This window comes from Sylvia atricapilla, chromosome 1, assembly GCF_009819655.1.
Source record: "Sylvia atricapilla isolate bSylAtr1 chromosome 1, bSylAtr1.pri, whole genome shotgun sequence".
Classification (NCBI taxonomy): domain Eukaryota; kingdom Metazoa; phylum Chordata; class Aves; order Passeriformes; family Sylviidae; genus Sylvia; species Sylvia atricapilla.
In genome coordinates this window covers 92986240-93013620 of record NC_089140.1, presented here as the reverse complement: position 1 = coordinate 93013620, position 27381 = coordinate 92986240, and the positions used below count along the sequence as shown (strand labels likewise).

At 41.1% G+C, this 27381-nt stretch overlaps 2 protein-coding genes across 2 annotated transcripts; one reads left to right on the top strand and one right to left on the bottom strand.

Moving 5' to 3' along the window:
- Positions 1-4: 4 nt before the first annotated feature.
- Positions 5-6115, top strand: ACOT13 (acyl-CoA thioesterase 13). The gene is made up of 3 exons (XM_066328059.1): positions 5-125; positions 3102-3286; positions 5424-6115. The coding sequence occupies exons 1-3, from the start codon at positions 45-47 to the stop codon at positions 5578-5580; spliced, it is 423 nt and encodes a 140-aa protein (XP_066184156.1). The 5' UTR covers positions 5-44; the 3' UTR covers positions 5581-6115.
- Positions 6116-12873: 6758 nt separating this feature from the next.
- C1H6orf62 (chromosome 1 C6orf62 homolog) lies at positions 12874-20262 on the bottom strand. The gene is made up of 5 exons (XM_066328041.1): positions 17946-20262; positions 16212-16388; positions 15516-15638; positions 14670-14804; positions 12874-14171 (listed from the first exon to the last, which is right to left on the bottom strand). Exons 1-5 carry the CDS (start codon positions 18072-18074, stop codon positions 14046-14048), a joined length of 690 nt encoding a protein of 229 aa, XP_066184138.1. The 5' UTR covers positions 18075-20262; the 3' UTR covers positions 12874-14045.
- Between the last annotated feature and the right edge of the window lie 7119 nt (positions 20263-27381).

The following is a 27381-nucleotide window of genomic DNA, read 5'->3' as shown; positions in this document are numbered from 1 at the left end:
CGGGCTTCTCGTTCCGGGGCGCGGACGGGCGGCGGGCCGGCAGCATGGGCTTCACGGCGGAGAGCCTGAAGGAGGCCATGAAGTACATGCTGGAGTCTCGGGGCTTCGACCGGGTGCTCCGCAAGGTACGGGCGCTTGGAGGGCAGGGCTCTCGGAGCCCCGCAGGGACAGCTCGTTTATACGGCCTCCTGTCCCCTGCCGGAATAATAATACCGGGGGTCAGTCGGCGGGGGCTGCAGAGCGCCGAGCCTCGGCGGGGCCGGGGCACGGCAGGAGCCCGCTGCTGCAGGCCGGGCTCGCTGCTGATTGCCCGCAGCCCAGGCCTCGGCACCGTGCTGTTAACACGGGGTGGGAAACACAATTGCGATAAGGAGAATAATAACGCACTTGGTATTCAGTAACTCTCGTTAAATACTCCGGCTGCCTTGCAGCAGCTCTCTGAAGGTGGCTGTCCGGAGTAACCTTCAGGGGTCATTCAGCAGGTGGCATTCTTCCCTTTCGCAGTACGTGCGAAGCCACTAACTTCCAGGACCGTGAAGTGTGAATAAATGCTTCCCTGTGTAAACTTAGAAAGCGACTTTGTTATGACATCTCGCACTTGAGCCTGAAGTCAGTCTGAAAGCACAATGTGCGCCCCAGTGCTCTCTGAATTTCTACACAAGGCCTTACACCATACCTTACACTGCACCTTCTGGTGCAAAGAAATATAAGTGACTGGTACTGCCACAGTGTCATGCTATATTATGCTCAAAAAGAAGCTGAAGCTACTGTTAATTTACACTGTAAATTGTGTAGTGTACAGTAGCATAGCTGCTGTGTAGGAAAGTTCTTATGAAGCAGTTTCAGTGTTCTCATTAAATTTTCCCTTTTATTTTTATTTGGTTGTGTTACTGTGACATGGAGCGACGGAGTAAATATATCCAAGAAAATTAGTCATGTAAAAATTCATACTTTGAATTGTAAAGGAGCAAATGTTATAATGGAAGCAGTGCTTTTGTTGACAGCTTCATGATCTGATACATTTAATAAAAATCAGCTGTTCACAAAGTAATTCTTAGTCACGTTTTTCCAAGACATTGGTGAGTATAAAGTTTTTTAAAAATTCCTGAAGCTTTAAGAAGATAGTTTATCTATTTGTAGAGTCCATTTAGTTGTTAGTCACCACTTCACCATTTCACTTTACTCTCCTTTTAAAAGTCCTGATAAGTGGTGAGCAAACATTAATATTTCAGCTTGTAAAGGTAGCTGGATGGAAGTGAGCTTTGGGAGACAGGCTTTCAGTCTTGCTCTGGAATACTTTCAGATTTTTTCCTGCAACCTTCCAGAATTAGGGTGCTAGGAATCTGATGATAATGACAATAAAAGTACAGTTGCTTTTCTGGGAGATACCTGAAATCTCTCTTACCATAACTAAACGACTCAAGGTTGTTTTTTTTTTTATTCCAGAGAAGACACATTTTAGTCTGAAACCTTTCACATCCTCAGATGTATTTTCTGGTTTAACTCCAATGCGGTATCTACCCAGGGTTTAATGACTGTGTGTTTCAAGCCTGGAAGCTGAAGCAATGCACTGTTCCCCGAGGCAGACGCGTGGGAGGACAAGCACAGCAGGGCTGGGAGGAGCACAGACCAGCAGCTCTAGCTGAGTGGGTCCTGGAAGTGTTCGAGTACTGAACTATTTTTGTCAAGGAGAGCAGGCATGTAGTGCCAGATCAGAGCAATGACAAATGGGACCAGATGCTTTCCTCACCTCGCTGGTGGGTTGGAGCACCAGTCCCTGATGGGAGTGGAAGCCATCTGCTTCCCAGCATCAGTAAAGTTCTCCTTAGAAATTCTGTCAGAAGCTTAGGCCTCCGGTGCAGTGCAGCATGCCTGATTTAGGACTTCAGGTTTCCATTGATATAGGTGCTGTTTCTGTATTAGGACGCTGCCTCACTAAGTTCCTCTCTGTTTAATACCCTTTTTTACATTAGAAGACAGTACTACATCATCATTGATCTTAGTATCATTGTTCTGTAAAATTTGGATAAACTTTGATTTATCAGAAAGAGTGAAACTCAGCTCTTACAATTGCAGTATAAATAGAGAATGATGAAACTGGAAATGTTTCAACATTAATACCTTTTAAGATGAAAAAAGATTTAAATCAACTCAGCTGGTAACAGAATGGAAACATTCAAGTTTAAAAAAGCCCTTGTAAAAAGCCTGAAAATTAGTAGGAGCAAATACAATAAGTATGTCCATATTACACTTTTAATAATCTAAAAGCAATTCAAAGTCTTGATTACACGTGTAAATATATGTGGAACTTAACCTGTTTTGCATCTGCTGTCAGATTTTGAATATAGTGCTACTAACTGAAGAAATTTAAATAGAGATTTTAAAATACCGAATTGCAGTTAACTTCTTGGTCTCAAAATTCCAGCTTCTTGTGTTGGTTATAGAGGGAAGCATGGTACCATAGGTGAGCTATAATTCTGGATTTACCACCTCTGGGCTGGAATAAAACTACATATGCAAATAATGATGCTGTAACACTGTGATACAGCCTTGGATACTTCTACTCATTAATATGAATTTCCAATTAGGGAGGCCAATCTGATTAGTATTTCCAATGCTCATTTCAAAATACTTATTTTTATTGAGATTGCGATAATATAATGATTAATGAATTACTGGTGTTCTCATTTCCATTTTGTGAGCTAACAAATATGCCTTCACAACTATGCTACACACAGGTTCTTACAGCAGTTTTATGTTCCCTCTAATCTGGTCTTTCACTCACAGATTAAAGCAAAAGGATAACTGAAGACAGTTTTCTCCTAAGGAGTTCTGGACAGCATAGCAAACACTGAAGTTCTGTTAGGCTGTCAATTTAAATATTTATCAGCATTAAAAGTATAGATTTTTCTAAGGCAATAGTCTTCTGATCAAAATATATGGAAATATCTAATGGGACAGTTGAATTACTGTATTTCCCATTTTCTAATTTGTCTCATGAGTCTGGAATCAGCCAAAATTTACTTTCAATTTGATTGAGGGCAATATTAGGTGTTGGTACTACTGTCACTAAGCTTTTTGTTCCTTTTTTGATTATACAGATGAAACTTCAGTCTGCAACTCCTGGAAAAGTGGTTTGTGAATTGAAAGTAGAGGAGGAGCATACAAACAGAGGTGGCACATTACACGGAGGTTTGACAGCCACACTTGTGGACGTGGTGTCAACAGCAGCATTGCTGTACACAGAAAGAGCAATGCCTGGGGTCAGCGTGGACATGAACATCACGTAGGTATCATCCACTGTGGTTACCAAAAACATACTAACTTTTCTTGCCCTGTTGACTCCACTGTACATCTTTTCTGTGCTCACTAAAAATGTGTGTTTTCTTTGGTTTCAGAAGTCCTGTTTTGATAAATTTAAGGAGTTGCACGTGTGGTTTTGGAGACTGCCATTTGGTTTCAAATTTTGAGTTAGACCCTCTTAAGCTTTTATTTGTTATTTGTGTTCACAAGCCAGTGCCCATTCCCTCAAGGAATGTAATGGGAGGTTAATATGTGGTTAATTTTACTCTTAAGAAATTGGTTTGGTTTCAGTTTTTGCTTGTGCAGGTATGTTAATGTCTCCTCAAAACCCAAGCTCTAGGGTAAGCAGCTTTCTATAAACCCTTTTTTAGTATTACTCCATAAACCAGAGAAAAAATATTAAAGCAGGAAACAGTTTACCTCTGTTGTGTGCCCATATAGAGGGTGAATTACAGATTGAATCAGAATTTCTCAGTGGAAGAAGAATCCTTTGCTCTAGGTCATTTTAAGGTAGTTTTATACTGAAAATAGTTCTTCCTGTAATGAAAATTCAAAGCACAGTGTCTTAAAAAAGAAGTTGTTCTGAAACTTTCTCTGATCATGCTATTGTTACTTGTCAGCTTTGCTTCACTACTTTTAATGAAGAGATTATAACCAATTGGAACTAAAGTAATCCTACTTGGAATAACTAACACAGAGCATTAAAAATCCTAGAAAAGTAACCCTTCATCAAAAGTGCCTTTAAAAAAACCAAAAGAATAAAAAGCTCTTTACCAGGTTCCCTCCTTTCTCACTCTCCCAGCACCTTCTGATTTCTCCACTGGGTAGATGGGATTAAGCATGTATTTAAGCTTCATACTACCACTGTGATGACTAGGATCTTACTGGAAATAAAAACCTAAAATTCTCTTGTCGTTATGGGTTTTTTCCTGCAGTAGTATAACAACAGGCTGAATTATTGACTCTACCAGTTATGTCCACCCAATTATATAAGGGATGAAATCTGAAGAAAGTGCTGTCTCTGGAGGTGATCCAAAATTTCCTTTAGGCAATGTTACATTAAGCAATATTAATAGCTTTTTTTAAACTTGGACTGCTGCATTCATTGAACAAGTAAGCTTGGATATCAAATACTGTTAGAAGAACTTTTTTCCATTTTGGGAAAGAGCTTTTTAAAAAGTTGTCATGAGGAAGCTATTTCAGTATTGGAAAGAACAGAGAGAAACGGAGAATTTTTTTTTTTTGGTAACCACAAGAGGATCAGCAGCAGCTTCTGGAAATGAGACAAGGCTGAAATCCTGCCCTTGACGAGCAATGGAGCTGGTGCTACATCAGCATTAGGCATGACTGACATTCTTCTGACATGGTGTCATGTATAAAAATGGACTGGTTGATGAAATTTATCTCAACAAGATTAACATCCACCAATTCTTCATTTTCCTCTGCAGCTCTGACATTTGAATGTTGTTCCCTTACCTCAGATCATGGTTGGATCATGTGTGTCCTAATTCTTTCCAGGGGAATTCTTTGTGCAGAAATTTCTTCTATTCCCCAAAGAGTGTGTTTTAAAAGCACACCTTTCTGCTCATGTAAACAAAGAGTTGTCTAAGGAATGGAAACAACATTTGAGAGCTGCCCAGATTTCCATGACTTTCTCTATCCAGGGAATGGGAACAGTTAACCTATGCTTATGGTTCCATACAGAAATGACCTTCTGTAGCCTTTTTAACAGTGACATTTTGCAGCTGAAGCGGCCAGACTAGTTAAGAAAGGCTGTAGGAAGCCAGCAGTGATTGGAATAGGACTTGGAGCTGAAATTTTAACTGAAGTCTTGGATACTTCATTGTTTCTGTTCCAAAACAGACTTTCCCTCAGAACCCAGCCAATAGGTTTCTTTCTAGCCTTTGTTTTTTTTCAGAGAACTCTCAGACTTATTTAGAACTGCCAGTAGTCAGAGGAGCTCAAATCCATTAAATGGGGGTTTGCAAGTAGGCAGGCAGACAGAAATGTGTCTTTATTATCCACTTCTGCTAATTCCTTTGTACAGAGGATAAATCCAAGACTATTCCTGCATTTTATATTATCAGTCTCTTACCTATTCTTTTTTTTCTTCCCTGAAGATACACTTCTGCTGCTAAGATTGGAGAAGAGGTACTGATTACAGCTCAGATTTTGAAGCAAGGAAGAACTCTTGCGTTTGCCACTGTGGATTTAACAAATAAGGCTACAGGAAAGTTAATTGCACAAGGTAGACATACAAAGTTCATAGGAAATTAATACGAAAAAGTATTTTAAATAATAGTGTTGGACTTCAGAATCTCATATAGAATTATTTTCTCACTTATACAATATCTGCACAAAGTTGTGACAGTCTCTATTAAGTGAATTTGTCTCACTTCTATAATAAACCAACAAATTTCTTAATTACCACCAGAATGGCTACAAGCCTGAGTTTGACATGAACAACAGAGTGTGACAACACAGGGAGGCATTTGGCTTTTTTTGGCCAAGACAGTAGAAGGGAAGAGCCTTTGGACCAGCCATATGGTTAAACAGCATGAGAGCATTTTGAGAGATCTGCTACCTGTGCTGTCATGTGACAAAGCAACCCTGTCTTCAGGCCCGTCACAGTCACACTCAGACACCACTAGAAGTGCTTACAAACTGTACTTGCTCCCTGAGATGGTAGTACAGAGTTGCTGTAAAATCATCCAGAACTGGCTTGAAAATATAAAGCAGGCTAATGCAAAACGTAATTTACTGATGTATTTATAACAAATCCAGAAGCATTCAATAAAGCTTTCTGAAACTACCTTCTTGAAGACTGTTTTATAGTTCTGTAGTCTCTTTGCACTAAGTAAAAGCTTGCCAGCATGGAGTGATTGAGAGAGGGTGTGGTAGAACTCTTGTACACAAATTCACCTGAGATGTCATCATCTCCCTCTGATCCCTGAATGGAAAAATACAGTTATATCATGTGGGCTTTTCAGCTCTCCCTACCTCAGGTTGTGATTATATTTGTTTAAAATCCATCAGTTGCGTGTTACAGATGTAAAAAAGTAATTTTGGTGAGCTTTCATTCAGGCTAAGGCTGTAGATGATCTGACCTGGGTTGAATGTGGTAGAGTTAAGCTGCTGTTCATCAGCTGAAGCCTGGTGTCCTCTTGCACTGCTGTGGACAGGCTTAACTGCTTTCTTCAAACTGTTGACAAACGATCCGTGGTAAGGCTATCAAGCTGTAATAAGAACAGCAGTGCTACATATGCAGTCCATGTTTCTCTCCTCTAGCAAAGAGCTAATCTACTCTAGTAAAGGACATGTGTTGTAAGCCCTTTTTGTTGTGGAAGTTGACTCATTGTCTTCAGTCATTTGACTGTTGTGATGAACAGTTAGGGTTTTCTTCTGTGCATTCCTAAACCTAGGAAGTAATTTTTAATGAATCAAGTGACTTGTTCATGCAGACTGATTTTCAGTAGAAACTTGTTCAAGTTTACTAATGTGTCATTAATCTTTCCAAAATTACTTTTAAATAACTAATATGAGCTGAAAATTAACCCTTCAGTGGAAGTTCTTTAAAAAAGTATCTAGTTCAGGCCACCAGCATGTATTTTTGCTGCAAGTTTAGAACAGTTTTTCATGGGACATACATTCTGAGAAAAGCTTTTTCTCTGAGGTTGCCTCAGAAGCATACACAGTTTGCATGCCTCTGCCTAGCTGAATTTTTAATAGTAGCATTCTCTCTTTAGCAGTTCATTCATAATTGGTTTTCCCTCAGTACTTGCACTCATACTCAGAAATAATCCCTGAATCCCATTTAAAGAAACATAATGCTTTGATAAAAGAGTTCTGCAAAAGTGCCTACCAAGCAGTAAACTTTTTTGTTTTAAATCTTTGCTCATCAGAACTAGATGGTTCACTGTATAAAATCCTCACTTTACAGCTCCCTAAACCTGGAGTGCTGTTAGGAATCTTAGCATCTCCAGTTTCTCTGCTATTACTTGGATGAGCAGAAGAGGATCCATCAAAGCAAGTGGAGGCACTTACTGACTTCGGCAATTGCTGTTCTGATTATCTTCCTATTGAAATGTTCTGGCATCTCCAGTTATCTTTTTTCTCATTCTTAAGCCTACCACTTTTCTTATGTGGGTTATTCATGTAATAGAGTGCAAGAAAATATTTAAAACCACTCCCCTCCAATTGCTATAAACCCATTCCCCTCACTGGAACACAGGAGCAGTTTTGACTATTACCTGAAATAAAAAGCAGAGGGTTAGAATGAAGGAGGTGTCAAATTCATTAAGTGCCAAAATCCTGAGAACAGTCTCAGCTCTTCGTGCTGGAGCCACTCTGTCCTTGTGTAACTGTCCCACTGCAACTTAACACGACTTCCTCAATCAGCGCTGGCTGCCTCAGGAACCTATCACAGTTAAGTGGTCCCATTCTATCACTTAGCATTCATCATATCTACATAATTACAACTGAAAAGCGTCCAGGCCAATTGAGAGTGGCAAACCTCAACACGGAAACAACAGTATCCTCCTGTTCCCATTCAAGCCTGGCAAGGACTGTTTCAGGCTGAGGGAAACAGAAATAAGCCTGCCTGAAATAACAAGTGAATTCTCCCTTACAACAGACTATTCAACACAGTATTTTAGTACTGCCTAATTAATAAGAGGGACATCATTAATATGCAGGCCAGTTATTTCTGAAGCAGTTAATTAAATGGATTATTTTAAGACAACCTTGTCTGTTACCCCTCACCAGCAGCAGTATGTTGACCTCGTAATTTATTTCACAACTGACCTCAGGCGCAGAGATGATCTTAGAAAGAATTGACACCATTGAGCTTGCCTAGCATGGAGAGTAAACTGCCAAGCATCAGATTTAATACTTGGAAGTGTTCTTTACTGATTTCACTCTAACCTACATGTTGAAAGATCTGTATCTTACCTTAGCTGAATCGCAAAGTAATGGAAACAAATTACCGTTATAAGGACAAATGGTACATGGCTCCACCTGGCATCTGAATGAACAAACAAGACCTCCTGTGGGGTTGACCTGGTTCCATCACTGCAGATTTAGGCATAATTCCCTTACAAGTAAGCAAATAAAGTGACTTCATGAGCTCATCTTGTGAGTCTTAGTAGTATGCTAGATTAAATATCCAGTAAGTGACAGACAACTCCAAGTTCCGTATCTTAACAACTAAAAATGAGACCAGCCCTCCCATATTGCAGTTCGTTGTGTTTGGGGTTTTTTTTCTTTTAAATGTACCAAACACCCAAATTATACTTATGTCTAGATGTCTGTTCTTATGGAGACCACATAGTGGTATGAAAGGTAGAGGAACAGTTTGTCTCTCTCAGTGGAAGTAACTTCAGCTTCCCACTTCATACAGTACGCAGTCCAGCCAAGTGTTTCATGCTGGTTTCACATCACTGCTGTTGCACAAATGCATTCAGACTGACACCCACGGGCGTGCACCATCTACAGCTGTGTTTTACAGATGCCTTGAGAAAAGAAGGAATCAGAACAGACTTGTTCCCACTGGCATTAGGAACCGGGTCCAGATGCTAATCAGGGCAGATACAGATCACAGATTAAGATGCAGTGAGATGGGATTTAGTCATTAAGGATTCCAGTTCTTGGGAAGACATCAGTAATAAACTAGGGAAAAGGTAAGGAAGGGTGTCACTACTGAAACAAGTGTTGAGCTATCAGAACTCCTTGTAAGTCTTCTAAGTCGAGCCACCCCATCACAGGGGTCTCATGGCTGAGCTGCTGGTTTACAATTGTCAAATTCACAAACCACCACCTAACAGGGATGGGGAAAGGAGGGCAGGGATGTGAGGTGAATTAGGCTGTTAAGTAACTGTTCTGAACAGCAGCTCAAATATCTTCAGCTTCATTGACTGGCTCTGAACCACTGCCAGGGCATACAGAAGAACTTCCAACTGCATTATATCATTCACAATTTTAGAATCTCCATCTGCAAAAAAAAACCATTTAGCCAGAACCCCCCAAACCTCTCCCTTACCTCACTGTCCATGGTAATGGAAAAAAAACCACTTAGATGCCTATGTTGCTACTTGAATTCAGGGCCAAGATGATTCACCTTCATGATTCTGTAATGCATTCACTGAACCACTGCTACCACTAGACCAGGATCCCAAGCTGCCATCGCTGTGGGACACAGCAGCGTATCCAGTTCTCGCTTAAAAGAGAATAAATTACTTGTCAGCTTTTATCCAATAAGACACATTTGCTATCCTTCCAGAAAAAATCCAAAAATAAATCAACTCAACCAAACAAAAAGAGCCCCATTTTTGTTTACTAAGGCAGTACCTGGGGCTTGTAACGCTGTAGTCAAATTCTGGATCTTTGATTTCTTTGGCTTAAAAGCAGTAGCTGCTTCAATAGATTTCAGGAGTCCAGAAGAGCAGTTTGTTTAGCGGGTGCTCTAGCATACAGTAATTGTGCTTAAATTAAGGGACCTTCCATATGTAAATCCCTTCCAAGCAGAAGTAGGCCACGGATATCTTAAGCCCTAAAAAGCATTTCAGTCACCCAAGCAGAAGAGAAATTACACTTAGCTTCAGTTAACCTGTAGAGCTGATACAGCCCTGCTTCCACAGCATCTGCACTACCCAGTGAGCCTCCTGAGCTCCCTCCTAGCTGCAGCGCACAAAGCAGAAAGCAGCACCTACTGCTGCAGACCTAAAGGGTTTTAGTGATGTTTTGTCTCATTACTTCACTCCAGAAAGCTGTTCCAGGATCTGTAGGCTTACACAGCTTGTGAATTTATTGCTGCAATAAATGCGAAATGAAAAATCTGAGATGATTTTCCAGGCTAATAAAAGTAAATAGCAATTAAGTAAACTCACATGGCACGTCTATTTGCTTAGTGAATGTGAATGTTCTCTACTTATTCTTGATTTCAACTATCATGCTCAATGGCAGTAATGTTAATGTAATACCAAATGAAGCTTCCAACAGTCCATTAGACTAATCTCACTGTTAAAGAGGCAAAAAACACTTCAGTGACTCTTCTCACTGATCAACCTCCCAGATCCTGATTCAACATAAGCTGGTGTTCAGTAACGGCAAGTAACCTAGATGACTCAGCAGACAAGAAAAAGGTGTTCTCCTGGCAGCAGAACAGGGGTGGGAAGGGAAGGATGCCTGCAAACCTCATAAGCTGCAGGTATAAGCAAGAACCAAGCATTTATAGCATTTGTATGAGGTTTTAAAGTAATTTCAAAACTAATACATTGCACTGATGTGGTCATTCCCAAGGACCGTAGCCACTTACTGCAGTGCAGGCTGACCCTCAGGTTTGCATTTTCAAAGTACAATCAAGTAAAAATTGATTTTTTAGAAGTCTAGGTCATTTTACAAGTTCCAATTTTCATCTTTCCACCTGTTGCTTTTCTAACAGACATTGTGCAATAAAAAAAAAAAAAAAAGAACTAATAGTGAGCAATCAGTACCTTTGATATAAAGCTTTTGATGCTCAGAGATTAGTAACCAATTGATTAACCAACTTCTTTTTTTAAAGGGAAGCACAGACTAATCCCAATGTGTTTCTACTACCTGGTATATCACTTAACAGATCAATTTTCATGTTTATAAAATAAACACTAAAGCTATAAAATAGCTCTTGAGAGGGAATTTATGCTTTGAGACAGACATGACAGAACATCAACTGCAAACTAACTACAGGCCTGTTACATTCTGGCAGTACTTGTACAGCAGTTCCATCCATCTTATCATATTTTGATTAACTCCTGCACAGCTGAAGAAGCTTGAGAAGTGAAGAGAAGCTTCATAGTCATGTACAGACTATAACAATTAAGAAGCTTCTCATCATCCAGGAAGCACCTGACACAAGCTTCCCTTCACCACACTTCACTGAGATGCATTTAACATTTAATGGCCTTATTCTATCTACTTAATTTATCCCTGCCCCCTTGGTACTTACCTAGGTCTCATGGCAAATCCTTAAGCAGCAGCCCAATTAAACTCCCATATTCAGGTGCAATATTGAGTGTATTTCAATTGTACATCCAAGGGAGCCACACAAAGCACTTGACAGTACGTAGTAACTAAAATTCTTGTAAGAGAGCCTTTCTGTATTTACAAACAACTCCAAAATGAGGTGCACACCATCACAAATTATGCTTTGGAAAATGAGTTTTGTGAGATAAAACCTACATTTTGAAAAAAGACTACTGAGAAGTCATTAGGCTGATATTAAGAGAGCCTGAAATTAAAAGCTAGAAATTATGAACTACTTCCATTCACTTCTGAACAGAATTTTGCTAAAGTAACGTAATGGAAGACTATTTTGAGATTGAACTGGAAGTTCCATTGAGAAAGAGTGGAACAAGAATTGAATCGCTTCCCTCAAAAGCTGTCCAGTTCTAAGAGGAGAGAAACTCTTCAAAGATGCCAAATGGTACAAGAACAAACTCATATATTCCCCAACATTCTCATACTCTGACACCTGTTGGTCCCCTTTATCTTTTTTTCCCCACTACTTAGACAATAGTGATGGTTCTCAACTCACTCTGACAGCACAGCAAAAGCATCAGGTTTGCTAGCTGGGCAGCATAGACCACATTTAAGACAATTAGTTTTCCATTTTTTTGTTTCCTCTAATCCTGTGCTCTCCCAAAGAAGCGTGGTATGGTTTGTCATGAGGAACAAATGAGTAGCCTGTCTTACACTCTCTGTACAGAACTAAAAAAGGAATTGAACTGAACAGGTTGTTTCCTGTAATACAGAGAGTTAAAAGTTAAAATCCCTATGATTACTGACACTTGGAAAGCACTGCACACAGCCACTCAGGCCAACATCTTGAGGCTGCTTCTAGTACAAACTAGGCTGAAGAAAACCACAATTCCTAATGCAAGAACTGTCATTTGTTTGTTAATCAAGGTAACTATGGCCCTATTCTCACTGTGGTGAGATGATGCCCAAAATGACAAATTGAGAACAAAGGATGACACTTAGGAAGCAAATTGTAAACTCTTGAAACCTGAGTGTTCAAGACCCTATGAAACTTAGCTCAAGCTTCATTATGGACACTTTGTATTATGTCTTCCAGATCATTCAAAGCAGAAGCACTTAAAGTTGAGAAATTTTCAATACTATTAGCATCTATGGTGGTTATTGAATATTTTAGAAAGTCTTTATAGCATTCTGAAGAGCAGCACTTTCAAGGTATTTCTATGTAACTTAAGGCAACTATGAAAGTGAAGTTGGTGCTTTCAGACGGTGTTTTTCTAGGGTGTTTCCTATTACCTGTAGGAACTTATAACCACGGAAGTAAAAATACTTCTGTACCAATACAGTAAGATACTAGCAATGCCATCATTTCTGACCAGTACTTTTCAAAACATATGGCCTATATTACCAAGAACACCTTTGCCACTGATCTTAACATTTCATTTACAGTGTTTTTGTTTCATTTACATGTACATTTTCAGAGTTTGCAGTGGGTGAAACGCTTAAGACGCAAGATATTACTAAGATTCAATTAATAGTCTTTCCATAAATAAAACCAGCCATCTTTCACCTAATTTATTTAATTTCCAATTTTTTCCAATTCCAAACAAAAGCTAAATACAAGTTTTAAACAGGTAAGCACTAGTTTTATCCAAAGGAGTAGGCTTATGCAGTTTACTCCAGTAAAGTACTCAACTCTTAAGCAGAGTCTTCTCTGTCATCGAAACTATACAGTAGTCTTCCTTTTATCATTGCACAATCTTAAAATGTTCTGTCAGAACCAACTTTTGACACTCCAAACACTATTTTACATTGGTTTATAATGTCTACTCCAAAAGAAAAAAAAAAAAAATACCTCGATGGGTTTTCCATCAGAAATGTTTTAGAAACCAGTATTTCCTGCACAGTTCACCTGCAAGTTTACAAGTCTCAACTCTCAAGAAAAAATAATCCTCTACCAACATTGTTTCTGCAGCTATTATATAACCTTTTTTTTTGAGCTGCTTTAGCAACTTCAGACTCCAGGTCTGCCTCATCTGTATAAATGCATCCAACTCAAAAGAATATCTTCATACAGTTATACAGCAACTTGGGGAAAGAGATCCAAAACAAAAGTGCCAGTAAACTTAAGACATGGCCCAGCAAAATAAGAGAGGCAAAAAATGCCTATACATTAAATGAGATGCCTTTTTTTTTTTTTTTAAGAAAAATCTTTCCCACACTTACTTCCTATTGTAACAGCCACTTCTTCGTTCATTAGAATGAATGATAGTGCTCTTCGATACAATCATTAACAGCAAAGCTATAAGGCTTTGATACCCGTTACATTCACTTCTCACCCTCAAAATACTGATGGTTGACATTAGAGATGTTAGGGGGCATGACCAGCACAAATGGGAACACCACCACAAATGATCACCTTGTGCTTTCGGATACATTTGTTTCAATGTACAGTCCCTTCATTTCACATTTTAGTAAGATGCCGATGCAGTGCAGAAAGTGTGCAGAGCATCCTCTCTTTCACAAGGTCCATGCAGAAAACAGCTAAAAAAAAACCTGCAAAGTTCTGAGATACAAATGATTAAAAAAATCCAGGATGATCGAGTTTCACAATGTATAGTGTTCTGAACATGAGTCCTTTTTCTTCTAAATTCTGAAAGAATAAAGTGGTGAGGAAAGTGAAAATCCACTGCTGCATTCTTGTGATCTTCCCCATTTTGCTGGCCAGTACCTTACTCTGGCATGTAAGGACGGAGGTGATCCTCTATGGTGCCAACCGTCCAGTGAGTGAGCTGCTCCTGCGGCAAGTACAGGCAGATGCTGCATAACTTGAAGATTGTAGCTTTGTTTTTTGGAGTCTAGAGGCAAAGAAAACCCAAAGAAAAGGTATTAAACCTAGAAATTAACTCAGGAGTAATAAGCATACCCCCACAGACATTTAAAACTCACTATTTCGTACACATAAACAGCTTGAGCTTAAAATTAGTCTGCAAACTCTAATGCATAAAACATTTTCAATATTTTGTTCATATTTCACTTGAATTATTTCTGCATTGTCACCAAAACCAAACCAATACTTTAATTTTTCTTAAACACTGTCAGGCCGATTTTAGAACTTATTTAATATCAATACAAAAACATTAATTCCATGTGAATACATACGTGGCCCATAGTTTTTGCATGTATGAGTCCTATTCATAGCATAAGTTTCCCCTGAAACTGCCAAAATGCAATCATGAATGCATCTTCTGTTTTTCTATTTGAGTATCTCACAGCAAAATCACTGATGCTGCAGAGAAGAAAAAGCTTTTTGTGATTAAAATACACCTGTTAAGATGAAGACAGAAGAAGCTCACCTGCAAGTGCTGTCTGTCAATGAAGAGAAACACTGACTGGTTAGGGTTGTTGACAACAATTCCAGTCTTGTCCTTTCGGCTCAGAACATGCAGAAACTGTTTTTCATAGTCACCGTGATGAAATTCAAACTTGGCCTACATGGTGTAAGGGAGGAGAATAAAATATTTTTCAAGATAAAGGTCATGTGTAACCCATTCATTTCCTTCAGTCTGGGACTTTACAACCACTTTTGTTCTTTCCTTTTCTGATCTATTCTGAGAAGCAGAAACTGGGGACCACGGCAGTGCCTTGACACAACTTAAAGCATCCCCTAATTTCATTCTGCCAACACTGACCTCAGCCATTGCAATGACATATTAACAACAAAAAGGTACAACTTTACCTGTAGCATATATAAAACCCAATTTACCTTCCTGTGGCAGATGATCCCTGAGCAACAATTTCTAGGCAAAATTATAATGCAAAGGTTCCAGCCATCTCGCTCTTCCATGTAATCAAATACAGCAATTTGGAATACTGACAGAACCTTAACAACACCATCACATTTCGCCAAAGATTCAATTGTACTAAGAGGCACATCTAATTCACTCCTACAAATACAAACACACTGCATTTATACATTTGCAAAGGCCCTTTGGAAAGTTACATTTTGGAAGGGCTAATACAATAGTGCACAAAGATAGGAGGTAGACTTTGGCATTCAGAATAGTGACTGCTTTCTAAATAAAACCAGACAGCACATTTCTCTAACATGCACAGAACTCGCATACCATATTAACTTACTGGTTACAGAGAACACTCCCTCCAGGAATAAGTTACTGAAGTCAAAACCCAAAACCACATACCTGAACAGGCCTAAAGGGTTCGTCAGATCCCTTCCACCGAGAGAACAGGAGACAGACAATCTTCTCAATATCATTACGAGGCCATAGAATGAAGTCCATCTCCTGGGTACAGCCGATCACATCCTGTGGGCAGTAAAGTTCTGTACTTACATTCCTTCCCTCCAGTGGTCAAAGACACAGATAAGCAATTTATCTATACAGGCACATACTTTAGAGGTGATACTGAAACAACATCTTTTTGATTTTCCATTTGTATTACTCATACCACACCTGAAGTCTTCCTTGCTTTCCACTGAATTTTAGTATCAGTACCCACTTAATATGAACTACAACTTTAAGAAAACATTACCAAAGACTGTCTTCCAATATTCATAAATCAAAATCATTTAGTTGCACAGCAGGAGTTGTTGCAAGAATTATTAACACATGCCTTCCAAAGGAAGATCTAAAAGATGGCAAGAAGATACAATTCCCGAGGCATGTCTCTGAATGAGACAAATGAAAGGTAAAGCTTAAAAACTACATATTTAAACATATTATTACCCCATTGCCCTTCAAATTAGACTCCATAACAGAGGCCCACAAAGCCCTCATGCAGCAAATGAGAAAACAAAAAGGCAGGATTTGCCTTAAGATTCCCAAGGAAAAGTCAAATGTTGAAAAGTCAAATTCAGCAAGAGTAAACAGGCGCCTTACCCTGCGCATAGACTGGTAGCGGGGTGCATGGAGCTGTACTACATCCTTCTGCAGTAGCTCTAAGGAACTTTCCAAAGAATAGCTGGAATCCCGCACACCTTTCAGGATATTTTCTTCATAGTTATTGGTCATGACTGGTATCACTTCAGACACTTCAAAAAGCGCTGACTTTTTCTTCTAAAAAAAAGCACAGATTACATTAAGATTGCAATCCTTTTTAGGAAACTATAGGCAACTGTTCATTTCAGGGTTTGTGATTTTCTGTATAAATGCATAAAGTAAACATAACACAGGCTAGGACTTGGACATAAACCACGGTAAAACTCACAGGCAGAAATTTATAAATTAAACAGAATCAGACTGACAACTTTTATAAAAGTTGAACAGGTTTTTGTAGTCTCCAAAAATGCAGATTTGCGTATCAATCTTGCAAACACTAAAATTCTGTCTAAATATTGCCCCTTCTTCAAGTAGAGCACATGACTTTGGCATGACCAAGAACTTCTGCAAGCTACTCTCTGCAAATATCATTTAAATAACACCTTCTTTCTCCTTTCCAATTTTTTACAGTTGGCCTTTTATGAGAAGTGAAATCTTTCAATGCCACATTTGGTGACAGCAGGTGATTGAGATCCCATCTGAAGTAAGCTATAATCTTCTCTGAGGCCTATTTTCATTTGTTAAATAACTTGTATACTCATTACAAATATATAACAGGATTTAAACCAAGTTCTACAAAGCAACCAAAAAGTAGTATCAATGTACAACTAAAAGAGTTAAAATGGTGTCATCTAAGAAAATCTAATTGTTGCCACTGCTTAAACTTTATGTTACTATGTCACAGTAACCAGAAATTATAGCCCCAGTATATCCATCTCTGCTCGTACTAAAACTGACAAACAAAAGCAAACCCACCTTAGGAATTTTAAAGAAGCTTTTCAAAGAAAAGTCTTAACTTTAAACATCTAATTATTACAGCAAATGCAAAACCTATACATTTAAGGGGATTTAACTATTTCAATGCTCCTCTACATGCATTTTGCACATTATGTACTCTGTTGCCATTTGCTTCTCTCTTCACTTCCTCATTTGTTTAACACATTCACTTCCTCTAAGTACCTACTTTTCTTAACATTTTGTGGATAAGTCTCCCACAACTGCGGATCTATAGCTGTCTTTAGAAAGACCCAGCTCCCCACCCAGATGTGCAGCATCCAGCAGCAGAGGAGGCAGCCAAGCAACTGAAGATTTCCTCTTTGCCCTCGCTACTCTCTTTCAAAATGACAGCAGCAGCTCCACATATGCCTGTGCACTTGGGCCATTTCCACATCACATCTTGCGACTCCTCCCTTCAACTGCCAGGTCTTCCCTTTCTGCCTTTACCAGATAAACACATGGGGCTATCGCCGCAGCCACATTCCCCTCACAGCCAGCAATTGCGCAGGTCAGACCCCAACTAGGCTTAACGAGTTACAGTGTTAACTTTCAAAAATATCTATCCAATACAGAAGTTACCAAGTAACCATTTAATGATACACTGGAACCCTCTGCCTTACAGAACCACAGAATAGAAAAGCCATAATGACAAACATGATGGAAGTAAATATTATAACAACTATTAAAAGTCAATGGAACCTGTTAGGGATAAAACATTTGATGCAATCAGGCAACAAGACTTTGCACAGAACACTTAACACGCAGCAAACACAGAGACATACTTAAAAACCAAGTTACCTTGTCTTTGAACACAAAGGCAATGTACATCTTGAAGTCAAACTGGTCAGCTAAAGATTCTTTTTTCTTTCTAAGCTGAGCACGAAGTCTGTTCAGAGCTTGTTTCTTCCGGGAGTTTGGGTCCCCCATTTTGTAATACAGGTGGTACTAAAGCCTTTGGAAACTGTCGCTAAACTATGGGCACCTTTTCGTAAGACTTAAGTACAACAGAAACAAGTCGTTTGATTCCTGCTAATACAACTGAATAGATCAAACGCTAATGTAACCCAAAACCGCACCTCAGGCAATATTTGAGGAGAATGTCGTATTGGAGGGGTCAAGAAACAAAGAAAGTAGTTGTCCAGCCATGGTTGGACAAGAAGTTTTACAATAAATCAAGGAAAAAAACCCAAAGAATTTCGAAGAGAAAAATTTGGACAGTTTACCCGCAGGAATAAGTGGATAAGAATGAAGGAAAAAAAAAAAAAAAAAAAAAAAAAAAAAAGAAAAAAAAAAAAAGAAAAAAGGAAAAAAAAAAAAAGGAAAAAAACCCCAAACAAATCTTGTCACAATTTATGTGTACAATAATAAGCAACTGGCACAAGCCCAATCCATGGGGGGGGCGGGAAGGGGTACTTTTGCTCTGCTTAAAAAAAAAAAAAAAAAAAAACAAAAAAAAAAAACCCGAAGCTGAAATTACAAATTGCGCTTTACCACAGCCAGATTCATGACTCTACTGATTATTATTCTCAGCCTTCCACTATTGCTATGCTGCCCGTCTTTTTCTTTAGGATTATTACACTTGGTGGAGAGCAGAGAAAAGAGTGCAAAGGAGGAGTGCACAACCCGGGAAGTATGACATTTCTCTGCCGCCAACAACAACAAAATCAACTACAGTCAACACAGCGCTGGTTTGCAGGGGAGCAAAGAGAAAAGACAGCGGAGTCATTTCTAACTTCATCCTGCTCATCATTGCCCTGAGGCTACTGCAGCCGAAGAGGAGAGGGATCATGATGGCCATTGACAAGGGGCGGACAGGGGTTCAAAAGACAGTATTCTCACCGAGAGACTTAGACCTGAATCAGTGCCCCGAACCCGGGCTCCCTACCGGTGGGAGAATCCTACATCCCCCGACACCTCATACACTCCCTGGGTTGCTGATCCCCGGGGACCCTTCCCTCTCTCTCTGCTGCGAGCACGGTCAGCCGAGGCTGTGCATGGCCGGCGCTCTTGGCTTTCCCTTCGGCTTCTCTCTGCGCGCAGGGCGGCCGCGCCCGGGGCAGCGGGACACCCACAGCAGCACCGCCTCTCTCCCCTCTCACTTCATGGCCACGACTCGGAAAACATGGAGTGCGTTTTGCTCCTGCTTTTCGGTGACAGAATTTTGAGCGAGGTTTCTGTTTTGGTTTTTTTTAATTGCAATCTAGGTTGCAATTTTAAACCTCTAAATCACCCTCCCCCGGAAAAAAAAAATAAATCCCCAATTATCAGGTTATTTTCTTCCTCTCTCCAGACATTTTTACCCTCCCCTGGTGTTTGATTAGTCGGGGTTAGAAAGTTTTTAGGTTAGCAAATTTGTCAGACCAGGTTAAGAAGAGGAGGGGGGGAAAAGTACTTCTCCCCCTTCTCTCTCTGGAGAGAAAGGAACAAAAAAAAACCAAAGGAAAACTAAAACAAACAAACAAAAAAAGAACCTCTCCCAAAGCTTCCCCCCCAGTTAAGCAAGAGACTAAGAGGCTCCGACGAGAGCCCGGGACCGTGGCCCGCTCGCTACCCGCAGCCAGCGGGCGCAGGAGGAGCAGTGGAGGAGGAGGCGGCGGCGGTGCTGGCAGCACGGAGAGGAGCCATGTCAAGATAAAGCCACGAAGCCGCGGAGCCCCCCCATCCCTGCCGCAGGGGACACGGTGACCGGGCCGCCCGCTCTGCCGCTGCTCGGCCCCGACCTGGTCCCCATAGTCTAGCTCAGCGCCCCGGGGCCGGGGAGTGGGGAAATGGTGGCGGAGAGAGAAGGAGGAGGAAGAGGCGACGGCGGCGACGGCGGAAGGAGGAGGAGGAGAAGGACGCTGTCCCTGCGCTAGCGGCTCCTACGGAGGAGGGCGGCGGGCATAGAGGGATCCGGAGCGGCGTCGAAGGAGGACCGGGACGGCCGGGAAGAATGATGAAAAGGCTGAGTAGAGCCTCTTCTCGCCCAGGCGGTCCCGGGACGTCCTCGAGGGCGATGGCAGGAGCGAGGAGGAGGGAGCGGGAGTGCCTGTGCCTCGGCACGGAGCGAGCGCGGAGTGGAGCTGCGCAGCCACCACGGACCCCTCAAAATGGCAGCGCCTGAGTCACACAGGCACCGCCCTACCCGCACTACCGGCGTGTACCACGCGCTGGTGCCTCTGGGGGGGCGAGGCTCTGGTTGTGGTCGAGGCAGTAGAGCTCAATCTCAGCGACCACCGTGGACACGCCTCGTCAGGAATGGCAGAAAGCAAAGTATAACAGCGGCTTGGAGCGTCTCCGAGCTCTCACCGCGCCAAGAACCCGCACTGCCTTGCTCTTTCCACCCCTCCACCCCCCGCAGTCACGCCTCGTGTAACCGCCCGCTCGCCCCGCGTGGTGCCCGCGGGACAAGGACCCGGATGGCGCCACTGAACGCCGTGCTCGGGGGTGGGGAGTGGGGAACGACGGGCAGGGCGTGGGAGGCAAAGCGGAGGAAGAGAACACCGCTCCCCCCCGCCCGAGGTGGTATCTGCCCGGGGCAGCTCCCCTGCCTCCCTGATCCCTAAATTCCGTCGCCTTACGGGAATACTTAAACTTGTTGCATCCTTAAGCGTGGGGACGTTATAGGTAAATAAGTCTCGTAGTGGCATATTTTGTGTCCGTCGGGGTTTGTATTCAGCCCGTCTCACGTATAAACTGTGACTAAAACAACAGTTAAAGTCCAATATGTATTCAAAGCTGCCATGGCGAGGGGCTTGTCTGCAGCGCTGATCTCGCCACAGCAGCCAGTGTGACAGCCTGTGTTTCTCCGTAGAGGTCGCAGCGCTTCCCCAAGGAGGCTGGCTGAGTTTTATAAATAAGTAATTGCTGTTCCAGAGACACAAACCTAATCCTTGGAGAGAAGTAACCGGTTTTATTTCTGCACGACGAGGACAGGCAAATGCTCTGCTTCCCTTCGCGTTCTCTGAAAGGAAGGAGGAATGGCATGGAAGCAATGGAAACGAAGCGAGGACACAGCCTACTGTTGAGCGTTCTCCCTGTGGGCAGGCCCCGGGCGAGAAGGAGGAATGCCGTCCCAGCGGCGGGCCCGGCCGTTTGCTGGCGCAGCCCCGTGTGCCGGGCAGAGCTCGCCGTGTCCGGCATGTCCCGGCAGCGCAGGGTCGTGCTGGGGAGCCGAGGGGTGGAGACCGGCCGCTTTGTGCCGCAGCGGGCTGCCGGGGTGGGTGAACGCATCTCTCACACCTTTCCCTGGAAGCTGTCGCCTGTGACTCACCGGAACAGCAGCGATATCACAGAGAGATTACAGGCAGAAGACAAGTGCGGGCACTCTCGCTTGATTATGTTTCAAAACCCATGCAGCACAGCAATGGCACTCTCCAGTAACTCCGCATTTCAGTCTTTGTACCCCCAGTCTCTTACGTACTGCCGATCCCTCTTGTTCTCTCCTGATCCTCAAACTAGTTATTTTCCTTTAGCACGCCTTTCCTCTACATACTTTCCCTGGGACATCTGTCTCCTGCCTGTCTTGTAGACAGGAGCTGTGTTCAGCCCTTGGACCTCACTATCTTCCCCAGGTGTTAGTTAGTCAGACCTTCCAACTAACATTCCTCTTGCCTTCCCTGACACGGGCATTGCCCAGAACATTCCTCTGCTGTTTGAACAAGAACAGAGCAGAAACGATAATTTTTACCTACTTAGATATTGCTGTTCTAATGACCAATGCCGATTGAAAATAACCCTTTATTTGGTGGCAGAAAGCAAGACAGGTAAATAAAAGGATTACATTAGCTCTGCACTTCTATTTCAGACTGATAGAAGTTTTTTTAACTACACCGTCAGTCTGTCCGTAAGGAGAAGCGCGTTTAAATAACCGCTCTTCCAGCCGGTTTGCTCCAGTTTTGTTTTCCACTCTGCCCTGTGCGACATTTTGTGCTGCAGCCTTGCGCCCGCTGCTATTTTAAGCCGTGACTCACACTTGGCCTGTGACCCTCTTTGTGCCGGCACAGCGGACGCGGCGAAAGCTCGGCACCGCCTGACGTGGGGATTGCCCCGGCCCGCGGAGGGAACTGGCGCCTTGCCCACCTCCGCAGGGGAAAGGAAGGCGTTTTCTTCCAGCCCAGGGCCTCCAGCTGCCCTTTTGAGTGTAGGGATGCAGTCACAAGGGATCGGGCAGCTGCCCGGCCCCAAGCTGAGGAATGCATCCAAAAAATTTTGTCAAATGTAGGGCTGGTGTAGGAGCACTTTTTGTTCTGGAGGGCTTCACAGCAGAGCTATGAAGAGAGGAATATATATATTTAGATGAAATATACATATACATATAAATATGTGCGTGTATCTGTGTGTAAAGGAAAAGGGAGCTCAAGTACAAAGTACTACATGTTAAGCAGTCACCACCTGTCTTCTGCAAACTCAGGCTGCTCAAATCCTATCAGAAAGGGATGGGGAACTGGAATCACTCCAGGTTCCTTCTGTAAAGAACTGCTGTCTATATTCTACTTATATAGACAACTTCCTTTCTTTAGCACGCTCAGAGAAGATTTTTTTTCCTTTTGGCTCATGGTTTAGTAAAGGTACCCTGACAACATATATGCAAATGAGTAAATTAACCAATCCAAGTCTGTTTATTTTACATGTACATGCTGAAATACTTACACTATCAAATTAATGAGTAATGGCTAAGTCTTGTCCTACTTTTATATAGTTGTGCTTCTTTTTCTCCATCATGCACAATGATGAGGCTTGTAGGGTAGAAAAAATCATCATCTTAGTTAAAACATATGTTAAAAAGTAACATCTCTTAATGAAGGGAGAGTTAAGACTTAAGAAAATAAATATTTGTATGCTATTGATCCGTAACTCTCTTGACTACATAATTGCATGTTATTGTCATGCTTCAAACTGGTTATGCAATGTTGCATCATTTATTAGAGAAGCTTGTGGCCCTGGAAGCTGGGTGTATTTGCAGTTATAACACTTGATCCAATGGCAGACTGCCTCTCTTCAAATCTAATTTAAAATAATACAAGGTTTATCACTGAGAAGAGAGGAATGTGCTTGTTACACAAAACAAACCTGACAAGTAGGTTGTGGCATTATATGCAGTAATAGTTCTCTTTTTTTAGGCTTAAATTCCGTTAACACAGCAAAAAAATAGTATTTCTTGTGCACGTTAAATCCAGGCTGAGCAAAACAGCCAGCAGAGTGGGTCAGCTTCTGCGTGCTTAGCACAGCAGAGACAAATCAGCTGGTGTTCCTGAGGCTTTCCCCCAGAGTGAGGAGGACTGTGTACAACACCACGTAGCTGCAGTCCTGGAGGAGTCAGGTGCACACAGACCCCTCTGAGGACTGGGCTCACAGCGTCAGGGCTGCCACCCTGCAGAAATACAGAATCCAGCAGCATGGGCAATGGCCCGTGGAAAGATAGGAAAGACCTTTAGCAAAAATATACTCCTTGGGAGAGAAAGTGAGCCATGGAATTTTGAGAAGCCCTGAAAGTTTAGAATATCTGGTTGCTGGCTATTCTTCTCTGAAAAACTGGTATTTTCTAGTCTCGATGTTATCATATCCTCACCATTTTCAGTGAAATCAAGCACTCATTTGCATAATAACTTGTACTTTTTCTGTAAATTAAAAACAATTGATAACTTTATAGATACACCTTGTTGTTTTGGGTTTCTTTTTCCTAAAATTTCTGTAATTTCAGAGTCTAATTCCTGTTTTCAGAATTACATGCTTACTCGTAAGCATGTGGGCAAGATTGTACTCTAATGTCTCTGCTCTTATTTTGCAGCTTAATGATTAGCTACTTAAAAACTAATAATTTCATGTTAATAATTAGTTTTTAATAGAGTGTCACAAATTGTTAGGTATAGACGTATTTGCATAATAACATATATTGTTCTAGACATATTTAGGAAGAGATGAGAGGGATTCTGTTATCTTTTCTGTTATCTGTTATCTTTTATAATTTTTAAATCTCTCATGTGTACATTCCGCACATACTGTACTGTATGTTAGAAGCAGAATCAGCCCTGAAGCTACTTGCTTCAAAAACAAGACTATGATTTATTCAGTGCCAAATATTTGTGCATCAGACAAAATTAAATTAGTATTCTTTGTAAATTCAAACAAGACAAATTAGGTGGTAATTAAAACTCTTTCATATACTTCAGAACATATTGATTCACTCTTCTCTGCCTTCAGAGAAAACATTAGTTTCTAAGGCATAACAGGAATGCTTTTGTGCAAAGAAATGTCAGTGTTTAATGCGTGCAACATTCCTTATATTGTGTTCTGGACCCAGTTAGAATCACAGAATCATAGAATGACTTGGATTGTCCACCACTGAATCATAAGATTCAAGACCTCTTGTCATGATGGACAGCAGTGAACAGAAGAAAATGATTTCTACCCCTGCCAAAACTAGCATACAACTGCACAGCTGTTGCTACAATATTAAGCTTCATTTGGCACTTTCTTGTGTCCCACCTTCTAGTTTCAGGAGGATGTGGTCATAAAATGGGACATAAGTTCTTGGGCATGTGAGGTATTGGTCCTAAATAATGTAGGTTTTGTGTCTGATCAGCAGATGCTTGCAAGAATAAGGGTAAAATTAAAAAAAACAACTTCTTTTATTTGTTCAGTCTGTAAATAATATTCTAAATACTTGCCGTCAACAGTAACTTTACCTTATTATTAATTTATAACCTTCATAGAACATGCTTAATTTTTAAATCTTAAAGCACTATTATAAATTATTTTTTGAAGCTGTGGGTTAAGACCTATCAGTGTCTTAAGGGATGTCTTAGTGGTTCATATAGTACTTAATTAGGGAAAAAAAAATAAACAGGTGAGCTGTAGATTTAACTTTTCACCTCTGAGAAACTCAGGATCAAGGTTCACAGGACGTTCTAATACGTGAAAACTGCGTGCTCTCTGGAGAGATGTGATTATTAACAGTGGCCATCATCGAAACCCACCCAGTTGGCCTTATGAATTACGCCTGGATTGTGCCGTGTACATAATCCATGAGTTTTTTTACCATGCAGCCTTCCATGCTGATAACCCAGAGAAAAGAAGACAAACCGTGGATTTCTTGTCTGCAACGCGCGAAGCCCGACGGAAAAACAAGAGGCAGAGGGAGGGGAAGCGCGATGCCACGCTGCCACCTACTGTCACCCGGCGGACTGCCGGGAATCATTTCATCCCTGAGATAAGTATTGGACAGGAGGGCCAAGAGAACCTCAGCGAGGGACCCTGAGAGCCACAGGGATTGTGATTCAGGGATTTCAAAGGCGCCCTGGGGCTTTCCTTCCCCGGACCCTTTGCAGGGTTGCGGCCAGGGCAGGACTGAGATGAGACATTCCCGTGTGTCAGAGGCTCAGCACTGCAGCTGCTCCCCTGGCCCCTCTCCCAGGGTGTTCCCCTGCATCGCAAACACTTACAGTCGTAGCTTACAGTAAATGCTAACAAATAGAAGCTCATTTATGAGATTTATGTAATAACATTGTGCACAATTTTTAAAAAATCCTCAGTGTCGTTTAGCTGTACTTAATGTGGCAGGTAGAAACAAAGAGTCCTCAGGCAGCCCAGAGCTAGATCATTATCTGCAGAGTACAAAAAGGGCCTTGACAAAAGGCATGGTGTGACTATCAAGTACAAATACGTTTTTGCCAGCATTTGATTCAGATAGCCAAGCCCAGACTGCCCCTCTGCAATGCTTAGGAAGTTTCCACACATTGGTGTGTAGGCAGTACAGGACCCCCAAGCTGCTGGAGACCCACTTATTCTCACGTTACCAGGTATATGAAGTCCTCCAAAAAAGGAGCTTTTTTTTTTTTTTTTTTTTTTTTTTTTTTTTTTTTTTTTTTCCCAGTTGTCATTTGCTGTAAAAACTGATAACATTTATCAACAGCAATGGAGTACAAAAGCTCTAAAAAGTACACATCTCTGCTGCCATGAATAATCTAACAAATTGGCTGAGCTCTATGGGAAACCTTGACATGTTTGCTTAGGCTCACTTGAAGTGCAAATAGTCATAAGTATTCATGACAGAGAGCTTTATTTTTATGAAACAAACAAGCTGAAATGCATTATATTGCAGTCAGTCTGAAGAAAATATTATTCTGCTAGCATTGGGTTGACAGATTTTTGCATGTAAAAATGCCCCAATCCCTATTTAAATTAAAACCTTGGCTACAAAAAGGGGAATTATTACAGTAAAGTAACCTGAACACATTTGTTTGTTTGTTTGTTTGGTGAAGTTTTAATATCATTACACTGGTTTCCCACAATAAACTACCAGAGTTCTTTCTGAGATGGTGATGGGGTTCTTTACAAACCTTTCAAACTGAAGAGGCTGAACTCTGGGACATGGTGGTTCATAAGAGGACACGTTCTTCAGCTGGATAAATTGAAGGAGTGGCAGCTTTGTAATAAACCTCCAGATTGTATGCCTCCAGCAAGGAACAAATTAAAAGGAAAAACAAACACAACTGTCACATCAGAACCGTCTCCCATTACCTCAGACCTTTCCAATTACCAACATCTCCAAAAGCAGTTATTCCACTTCTGAACTGTAAACCCACCTGAAATTTTTTTTATTAATTAAACCTGAATTTTGAAAAGGTAATGTCTGTGAAAGTTTCATTTGAAAACATCGTATTCACAAGACTTACAATTTATGTATTGCAGCCATAAAATGCACACGGTGCCTCTTACATATGATTTATGATAGAAATGGATGCATGCCTCTAATTTCAATGCTTTGTATAGTTTTTATTGAATTTTTAAATTTCTCTATGAGAAAATATAAAATGTAAAAATAAGAATGTTTTTTATATTGTGCTTTTATAGGCACTACCTGTAGCGAGATTTTTCTTAAAGAACATTCAATGCTTGTAGGATTTATGTCCATGTATAACCAGTTAAGCATATCTGCTGGTGTTTTGAAACCTGGAAATTTCAAATTTTTTTTCCGGAATCAACAGGAATTAAACTAACCTAAGAGCATGAACTATTTTTTTTTTTTTGGTACTGTAGCAGAGCAATGTTAATTTAGATGATGTTTCTGGATGTCTTATTTTCTTTTTCTGTATAGAAGACAAAGCTTACTGAGGTGACAGTTTGCTTGTGACTATATTATTCAAGATAACAAGAAGGGACCTGATTGAAAAACTGCAGAAGGACATTATGGAATTGAGTGATGGGCAAATACAGCAATGAAATTCAATGCAGATAAACATCAAAGAATATG

Excerpts from the sequence above, each read along its gene's own strand:
- C1H6orf62 (XM_066328041.1), bottom strand. The coding sequence starts at position 18,074 with ATGGGGGACCCAAACTCCCGGAAGAAACAAGCTCTGAACAGACTTCGT. Across the intron at positions 14,805-15,515 it reads AACCCTTTAGGCCTGTTCAG|GCCAAGTTTGAATTTCATCA; the intron begins GTATGTGGTTTT and ends TACACCATGTAG. Across the intron at positions 14,172-14,669 it reads TTGACAGACAGCACTTGCAG|ACTCCAAAAAACAAAGCTAC; the intron begins GTGAGCTTCTTC and ends CTTTGCCTCTAG.
- ACOT13 (XM_066328059.1), top strand. The coding sequence starts at position 45 with ATGGGCTTCACGGCGGAGAGCCTGAAGGAGGCCATGAAGTACATGCTG. Across the intron at positions 126-3,101 it reads TCGACCGGGTGCTCCGCAAG|ATGAAACTTCAGTCTGCAAC; the intron begins GTACGGGCGCTT and ends TTGATTATACAG. Across the intron at positions 3,287-5,423 it reads AGCGTGGACATGAACATCAC|ATACACTTCTGCTGCTAAGA; the intron begins GTAGGTATCATC and ends TCTTCCCTGAAG.